Source organism: Gymnogyps californianus, chromosome 12 (genome assembly GCF_018139145.2).
Source record: "Gymnogyps californianus isolate 813 chromosome 12, ASM1813914v2, whole genome shotgun sequence".
NCBI classification, from domain to species: domain Eukaryota; kingdom Metazoa; phylum Chordata; class Aves; order Accipitriformes; family Cathartidae; genus Gymnogyps; species Gymnogyps californianus.
The window spans coordinates 16,957,222-16,966,938 of NC_059482.1; the positions used below are offsets into that span (position 1 = coordinate 16,957,222).

The 9,717-nt window shown below is 40.4% G+C and overlaps 1 protein-coding gene across 1 annotated transcript in view; it reads right to left on the minus strand.

Annotated features, from left to right (window-relative positions):
- Window positions 1–1,875: 1,875 nt before the first annotated feature.
- Window positions 1,876–9,717, minus strand: part of SALL1 (spalt like transcription factor 1) — a 14,476-nt gene continuing 6,634 nt past the window's right edge. Inside the window, exons 2-3 of the mRNA XM_050903900.1 lie at window positions 4,285–7,697; window positions 1,876–3,223 (exon numbers count right to left, since the gene is read on the minus strand). Coding sequence (XP_050759857.1) covers window positions 2,783–3,223; window positions 4,285–7,697 — 3,854 coding nt within the window. The 3' untranslated portion in view covers window positions 1,876–2,782. The remainder of the gene's footprint in view (window positions 3,224–4,284; window positions 7,698–9,717) is intronic.

The following is a 9,717-nucleotide window of genomic DNA, read 5'->3' on the forward strand; positions in this document are numbered from 1 at the left end:
AGTTACCTCAGCCGCCCCCAACGCTCGCACCTAACGGTCGCCCGTAGTGCGCGAGCTGCCCCCGCCCCACCCCACAGCGCGCGGGCAGCGAGCCCGAGCCGAGGGGTGTGCTCGCGGGGCGGGCGGGCTCCGCCTGAGGGAACAGGGCGTCCAGCAGCGGGGGAGACGGGGGGGCCCCCAGACCCTAAGATACCAGAAAGAAAATTGCTAACGCTTTTTTTCTGAAAAACGCCAAGTGCATACGTTACCCAGCGTCCGGGAGCCGCGTGCCCGGGCAGGCTCGCGAGTGCGGGGCCCGACTGCCCCGGGCGCGGCTTCCCCGGCCGGACCGGGCCTCTGCCCGTTCCCTGGCGGGGCTGAAAGGTCCTCGGCACCCAAAGACCTCGCTTTAACGTGAGAAGAGGTTCCGAGGGCTGGAGTTAAAGCCATTAGCGAAACTCAAGCCGCGTACAGGCAACCCTCCCAGAGCACTGGGGTCCGCTAACCCTTCCTTTCTGCTGCACAAATCTAAACTCAGTTTAAAAGGAGAATTAGTTAGTATTTCATTGATAAAATCATCAAAATCCGTTTAATTTACCTTTTTCTGAGACCAAAAGGTGACTTGAAATTCTTAAATATTCACATTGACAAGCCAGCTGGCTCTAGTGTACAACTTACATATTAACAAAAATGCATATCAGGTACCAGATGAATCATCACATTCGAACAGGAAAAAGTTCTAAAGACATGAAGTCCAAGAGGTATTCAGACTACAGCGTTAATACTTTACTAAGGATTCATAATCATATGAAGGGTAAAAGTCCTCAAGAAAAGAAAGTATTTCTCACCCCAGCTCTTCAGTGTTAAATCCTCTACGATACCCAATTTACAACTCAAGCTACCAGGGGGAAGAGCAAAGTGATTACTTCTTGTTTAAAAAGGCAAGCAACTCTCCCCACACTGATATTAAAGAAAATCCCATAACACAAAATACCTGAATTTTGAAATTGTAAAATAGATATATTCACATGAACATAAAATTGGTTATTCCTGTTGGGGTTTTTGAAGGCATAATTTGAAGGCAGCCAAACTGATTTATTTTTCATAAATAATAATGTGAGGAGATAAAACTCTACTGGGTGAAAATATTGGGCTCAATTCTGTTTCCCCAAACTCCCATTGAGGTTAATGATCATCGCAGGTGCGTAAGGGAAGCCAAATCATGTGCAAGGCCAAAGCAATTTTTTTTTTTTTTTTTTTACAATCAAGTTATAAACCCCATATAATATATGGAGGCTTGCAAGTGGACATCTTAACACAGATATAGCAGCGTAAGCATGCCACAAACATACAATCTCATAGAATAAAATTAATATCAAATATAAAGCATTTGAACCAAATCACGCCTTAAATGTGATAAATTATTTCCTTCAAAGGAAACTTACCTAGGCTCAATAAGGTCTTTGCTAGCAGCATTTTTTTTATATAAAGAAATTAAAAATGCCAAAATATCTACAATTTTATGAGGAGAAGGACTTGAATAGTTAAGGAGAAATTTCCCACTATTAGGGGGTATGAAAAATATACTAGCAATTAATATGCAACACATATGTATACCCATACTTACAAATATAAACACACACATACAACCTGGACAGTTCATGTTAACCAAGGGAAAGGCTAAATAATACAAAATGATTACTAAATACAGGTACACTTTAAAAACACAGAGACAGCGAATTTTATCTGTTGCAAAAATGTATTTGATTACTCGAGTAAAATTACAGTATCTCTGCTGTTAGTAAGTATTAAATGTTAAAGAAACTGGACCTCTTTTCCTTTCAACTTTCCAAGAAAGTGCATGTAACAGTCCAAGGTTCCCCCTGCCCCCCCCCAGTACCTAGTACAAAATAAACAAACACTATACTTGTTCCCTTGGTCAAGGAGTAGGGCTTGGTCTTGTAAGGAACATATGTACATTTTAATGAAAGTGATGTCTTATTGTATATACAGGAGCATCTACAGTTGTCCACGGAAGTTGTTCAAGATGCCATACTTAGCAGCATTGTGAAAGTCCAGCACATTTTCTATAATGAATATACCTACAAGGCAAAATGTTACGTCTCAGTTTCAACTACCAAAACAACACTTCAGTATCTTCTCTAATAATCCGCGTGCTTATTACTGTACAGAAATGTATTAACATTTAAGACGACTCAAGTAAAAAGCACAATACAAATAACAGTTCAAAACAGAAAATGTTAAACCTACAAAAATTAAAGCAGTTTTAATTTTATAATAAAAATCAAAAACTGAGCTGTGTAAAGGACCCACACTGTTCAGTCTATATTCTCTCAGTCCTTTTCTTAATTCTGTTTGGAAAAATTAAACAATGTGTTTGCTGATAAAATTTCCAGCAGGATCAAAGTGTACATTTATATACAGATTTTTATTAGAGATCTAATGCATCACTGAGGCATCGCATCAATACCAGAGTTCATGTTAAACTGGATATAGAAAATAAGTTAATGCCAGAATAAGATCACCTAGCAGAACAGACTTGCAACTGCCATAAATGTTACAGCAAGTTTACAGCACTCTAGTCGATTAGTATTTAGTTCAAAATACAGGAGACCAAAGTTAATGCTTGCATTTGTTTGCAAAGCAAGGTTATATCACTAATAAATAAGCTCTCTTAGAACTCTAGAAGTAGACAATGGTACAAAAGAAAGTCTTTGTAATGTTGTAGCCTGCAGCTTGAAAAAAGCAACCCTAGGTTGCATTATTTGCAGGAATGTTTTTTCTAATTTGTTACAATTTCTTTGTTGTCTTCCACGAAACGTGTAAAACGGAAGTTTGTCCCATTTTCATTGCTTGCCATTTTCTCCAGACCAGCTAGAGGTGCGTTGGGTTCTGAATTCTGGAGCTTCTCCAGGCTTCCCGTCAAGCCGCTGATGGGAGAGCTGCCACCGTTGCCCAGGCCCCCCGGCGCTGGAGGGATGCCGCCATTCTGGATGACGGAGATCTCGTTGGTCTTCATGGCCAAGCCATTGGAGAGTGCTGCTGCATACTGGTTCCAGAAGCTGGAGGGGTCTCCATTGCCCGACCGCGCAGCCAAATCCTTCTGAAACATTTCTGGGAACTTTACAGGATTGCCTCCTAGAAATGTCATGGGGCCATCTACAGAAAGCCGTCTGCCTCGTCTTGCAGGAGTACTGTTCCACATGTGAGTGCCCATGTGAACCTGAAAAGAAAGAAAGGAAGAAACAAACAAAAAATAGGGGTTGACAAGGATTTCAAACTTATTTTGACCACAGAGAAGGCAGCAGTCCATGAACATGTCCAGTCTTGTTATATAATGAAAGGCACTAAAGGTAGTGGATACAGGGCTCCATTTCCCATCTGGAATAATAAATAAACAACTTCTGGATTAGCCCATCACCATTACCCAGAATACCTCGTTTTCCTGCTGAACAACGCATTGCTTGTTACTCTTTTTTTTATTACATGTATTTAGTTTATAATGACTTCACGTTATTCTGTCAATTGCAGATAGCTGCTTTCAGGGCTAGAATTGCTATGTCCACTTTCATTGCAATGGTAAGTATTGTATTTGACACCCTTTACCCTATAAACGTCCTTTTCAGACAGGCAGAAAGTATCCTTTACTGATTGCTCATCGGAGAGACTTGTGTATAGATAGAATGGCCTGAAAGTAATTATTCATCTCACATTACTGGCAGCAACCTCTAGAGAAATACTCTGTCAACAGAAAAATGTACACAGTAAAGTGCTCAACTGGTGTTCTAAAACTTAAGTATATTTGCTTTTTCAAACACATATCAGTAGGAAATGTTAGTTATATAATCAATTAAAGTAATGCCCATTAGTTTCAGAATTACGTTAATAGTTTTTTTAAACACTCATCATCTTACATGATAGTTATGAAAAACAGCACATTCAAGAGCCTTTCACTTCTTAAAGAGGTGAGTTACAAAACGCATTTCTCTGTTAATTAATACTCCTTACCATCATTTGGCTGTTCCGTTTCACACTCTATATAGACAGTCTTTGCTGGTAGATGAATTTTAATTAAGCATCAAAAACAGCTCACGCTTCGGACTGGCCGCCAACACGAGCACTCAACAAGAGGCCATCTAGGTCTACCAGAGCTGACTAGACACACCATTTGTCACACCACAGATACCCAAAGGTACCACTGCTTGCAACATTAACGGATGTAAAAAATTAAAAACCCCCGGCAAGGAGAAAATGAAACCTAAGAACAGCAAGAGGAAAAAGTACCTTCAGATTGCCTTTTGTTGTGAATGCTCTTCCACATATAGTGCAGGCAAAAGGTTTCTCACCAGTGTGTGTCCTTTCGTGGATCTGCAGAGCACTGGAGGAAGAAAATGTTTTCCCACACGTGTTGCAGTAGTGCTGTTTGGGGGTTCTTCTGGGGAGAGCAGGGAGCAGGACAGGGGATGTGGCAGAGGAGGACAGCGGCCCCGAAGGAACTAGACCAGAGGGTGCTTCTTTGCTATCCTGAGGAGAGCTATGCACAAAGCCATTAACCTCAGTCTTTATGAGCGATGACAGTGAATTAGCAGGCATAACCGAAGAGTTCTGATTAGGGCCGATACTGGAATTGGGCTCAAAAAGTTGTGATGGTAGATCTCGCATTTGATGTGTCAACATATGCTGCTTCAAATTACCCTTTGTGGAAAAGCCACGATTGCAAACTGTGCAAATAAATGGTCTCTCTTTGGTATGACTTCTGTAATGAATGTCCAAGGCACTCTGACAAGCAAATGTTTTGCCACAAATGTCACATGCGGTGTTTTTAAATTTACCTCTATCTCTGAAAGGAAAGAGCATACTCAGAGACTCTTCTTTAATCATTTTATCAGTGTTACTAGATGTCAAGTCCAAAGCACCACTGTTAGCAGGGGTTGGAGACAAACCGTTGGCAAACTCACTTGGTAAAGCTCTTACTGGTTTCTCTTCGATACTTGGCGACTTGTGGTAATCATTAGTGCTGTTGGATGGGGACAAGGCCTGCATGGAAGAGGTAGACTCTGAGACAGCAGGGCTTCCAGCACTTTGGCTTTCCACATCACCACCGACAGATGACGAATCGTTAGTCAAAACGTCCCCTTCCACTGACCCATTTTCAACCGACTTTAAGCTTGCCTGAAGTTGTTCAGCAAGTCCTGCATTAATCATCTTCATCTGATTTTCCAAAGCAGCAATACTTGACATTTCCAGGGGCAGAGGGGAAGAAGACAAGCTGTCTTGTGATGCATCCGCAGATTTAGGTGTATCTGGCACACTGCTGTCAGGACAGTCTTCCATGTTCTCATCTGAGAAGTTGTCTATATCATCAAAATTCTTATCATCAAAAGATCCTGTATCTGATTCCATTGACTCAGAGTAGTTTTCCGTCACTGGGGTGTTGGGGATCTGCCCTCCCATGTGCATTCGGATATGCTGCTGTAGCACAACAGCATTGGTGAATTTTTTCTGGCAGATCGGGCATGAATGTTGTACTCTTAGTGGGGGCATGGCACGGTGGACACTGTAATGAGTCTTTAAGTTGCCTTTAGTAGTGAAAGCACGACCACAGATTTTACATTTAAATGGCCTCTCACCGGTATGTGTGCGATAATGCATTTTCAGTGCACTCTGGCAACTGAGAACTCGGTGGCAAATGATACACTCATTAGGATCGGTTGCCTTTTTGTCAATGTTTTCTACCAGTTGCTGCAATTTTGACGTTTCAGATGCTGGCGTTGAATCCAATAGTCCTCCAAATGGAAACTTTGCCTTAAATTGCTCTGACATTAGAGGCATCAGTGGATTTGTAAAAGTGGTGGCACCGCTGGAGCCCGAGTCTGCTGCCGGTGAGCTCACGGAGCTGCTCATGTTAGTGATGGCGCTTGCGTTTGGAGGGTTTTCTTCCATTTTGCCATTTGAGGTAGGCAAAGCACCAGCCTCTACCTCATCAGAAAGTCCATTGGAAATTTTTGATGTGGGATCAGCTGTTCCCGAGTCACTCTTGACAGAGCAGGGAGGGCTAGCAGAAGGATGGCTAATGGGAATCGGCTGAGGCTCCTCAGTTTTGATGAATGGGGTCAAGCTTGGAATTGTTGGTGGGAGTGGCAGGCCAACAGAAGTCGTCAGGGTGGACAGGACTGGCTTGCTATCCAGCCAGCTCGTGACAGGTTTCTCTGGCGGTACAGACATCCCGTAAGGAATACCTGTGCTTGTAGGGATATTGTCCAAATGCTCTGGCACCGGGTACGGATTCATTTGAATATGAGGGTATTTTTCTTTATGACGCTGAAAGTGGACTTTTAAGTTTCCCTTTGTGGAGAACCTGTTTCCACATATGTTGCATTTAAATGGCCTCTCGCCAGTGTGAGAACGTAAATGAATCTGCAAGGCACTGTCACTCCCAAACACTTTAGCACAGAACCTGCATTTATGCTTAAAGAATGCCTCATCTGAATTACTTTTTGCTTCAAAAGCAGTTACATTTGGTGGCTTGCTTTTCCTTTGCTGTGCCAAGGCAGTCAAGGAGTTTAAATCCTCTGCAGGTGTTCCAATATTGGACAAGGGACTGGAGAAAACAGAGTTACTAGGGGTGGGCTGAGGTAGAAGTGGATTAGATGCAGGACTTAATAAACTGCTTATTGCAAAAGCTGGTGAAGATGATGCTGATACTGGTGGGTTGCTGAGCTGTGAGCCACCAATACTTGAAGCCACTTTTTCTGAGGACGGTGTTGTAACTGCTGCTGCCAATATGTTAATATTTGGAGAAGAGCCACTACTGGATGGAATTAGAGTGTTGCCAGGGTTGCTCTGAGGTAGCTGTATAGGGGGTAGCTGTTTCACACCACTGATGCTGGCAGATTGACTAGCAAGGCTTTGTGCTAATCCAGCTGCTGCAGCCAGCTGCTGGGATAAATGGGAACTTAATGTGGACAAGGGGTTGGCAGATGTTCGTAAAGTACCTTGAGAAGGGCTAGAAGATGTTGGCATGTCTGTATTTTGGGAAGCCAACAATAATATTTGGTGACGAATTTGTTCAATCAGTTGCAACTGATGGATCTGCTGCTGCTGTAATGCCAACAGTTGTTCCATCAGGGCAGGTACAGCAAGCTTACTGTTCGATGCACCGTTACATCTTGCCTCCTGTGAGAACTGTGCTACTGCCACTTTAGTACTCTGAAGGTTTTCAATTATTACATTACTATTTATCACTGAAAAGTTGCCTAATGTTGTCAGATCCCCTATGTGAGGTAGAGAGGTTGTTACAGCTGAGGTACCCATTGCGGAGCTGTTACTGCTTGTAATACTATTGTTGACACTCTTGGAACTGCTACTGCTATTGTTAATGCTGGAAGCCTCCACATCCATGGATTCTTCCCTGTCAAGTTTGTTATGCTCTGAAAGGTCACTGCAGTCTACTTGATCTGTGTTATTAACTGTGTCATTCATCTGTTCATCAGGATTATCAGAAGGGGAACTAGGAGGGAAGGTTTCAGAAGGAGAAGCTGGATTTTCATTCACAATTAAAACTAATTGATTTTTAGTACAATTCTTCTTGTGTTGCAGGAGATCTGATAATTCAAAGAACTCAGCACAGCACCTGCCACAGACATGGGCGTCCTTGTTCTTAGTGGTTCGATTTGCTTGACCCTTTTCTGTGTCTCCTAAAACATCAAAAGATGATGGATTAGGAACCAAACAGTAATACAAAAAAAATCCGCAGGACATTTTATTTAAAAGTACTGGTTTTATCTACCGCTCTAAAATAGACTAAGATTGTACATGAAAATAGATCAATATTTCTACTTTACAAAAATAAGTCAAAAGCAACATTTAAAACTGTACAAGGGAGTTTTATCAATCCCTGTGTCTTAGATGATCATTTGCTTCAGATAATCCATCAAAATATAAAATACTATGAACTGAAGGCATTGGAGCATAATGAAATTCCATAGCAAAGTATTGATTTCCAATAATTCATACTGCTTATTGTCTAGTTGTCCACTGAGTGCAAATCAGCCATTTGAAGGACTCATTAGACTCTCACATTCCTGTCAACCTTGTTCATTTTCAACTGATTCAAAGATATCTGTGACAGTTGCCCCATCACTAAACTAATTTGTAGTCATTCGAGGTCCCAATCAGTTGTTGACAAGAAAAAAAAAAAAAAAAAAGGTATGTATTATCAAGCTACAGACTGACAACCCCCCGTTTCTTCCAAGTTGCTATATAAAGTATAAACTATGAACCTGTTAAGACGGATTGGTTTTCCAAGCAAACTTAATTCTGCTGCAGTTACAAACAAACTGAATAGAAAAATCCCTTATAAAATGGTAACATTTACCATAAAATGGTAAAGTGCCAAGGCACTTTAAAGACCACTTTTAATGCCTCGAGCAATGCTTCTAAAATTAAATAAATGTCCTATTTGCCACCACGTACTTCACCAAAAGCACTCCTTGTGGGATTCTGATCTGAAAAACGCTTGTATAAATCTGGACAATGACTGGAAATATCATGAATTTACATTAGAGTAACAAACACCAGGATCTGGCCTCTTATCTATAAAGCCGGCAAGAAGTTTTACATTTCTGAATAAACATCAAGAAAGATGAGCAGTTAAAGCGAAGTGTTCACATACAATAAGAGATAACTCCTGGTTTTAAGTTTGATAATGCTATGCAATTTTCCTAGTCTGAATGCATTTAAAAACTATTTGCTCTTAACTGTTCTCAATTGTTTAACAGATTGTACTGAACCTCTCATTATAAAATCCTTTCATTGCGTGTTTGTTTCCACTAGTTGCTCACATTTCTTATCACTAGGATCCATTTGTAAATTAAACATAAAAAAAAATCTGACTCTAAACTAGCTGATCCTATTCAAAGACAGGATGGCTCCCTATTGTTTGCTCAGCATGAGGACACCAACTTCTGTTGTACAAATGGTGTGTGGTCATCTTGGAAGGCTGTGAAAAAAACTGTTTAATTCAAGGATTACCTCCCTGCATGTTTCTCCCCTATACTAAATCAGATAATAGGTAGTTTCCATGACTTCCAAATTAAATCTCAGAGAAAGCTAAAGTAAGAGTTCCTGTAAATCATTTCATTTTAATTTTCTCTATTTTGTCTTAATGAGTTGAACCTAAAAATGTTTCCCTTCAGTAAGACAAAGAAATTGACGTGCCATGGAGATTACTAGCACTTCATTTTACATTTTTGTTTCTGACAGTATTTTATCCGGCTATTATTGTTATATGCTTGGATACAGACGTTAGTACAAGCACACCCAAAAATATCATAAATGTTTCTAGCAATGTAATAGTGAAGAAACTAAAGGAAAGTAGCAATTGTGATTAGTTGCTAAATTAATGTTTAATCATACTATAAGTGGTGGATTCCAATGTATCTTTTAAGTGCTTTTAGAAGTATTTTTCTGCTTAGTGAGCAAAAAAGAAGAAAAAATATTAAAATTAAATTTATTAAAGTTGCATGCTTTCCTTTAGCAATCGTGTTGTTTAACATAGGATAAAAATAATATGACAAACATTCCACTTAAGGCTTTTTATTTTGACAACCAATTTCAAAAGATGCATCCATTTCAGATGCTTATTTTAAACTAGGAAATGCAATTCCTAATATATTCAACAGAAATGTTATTTCTTTCTCTTCACACATTTCCATA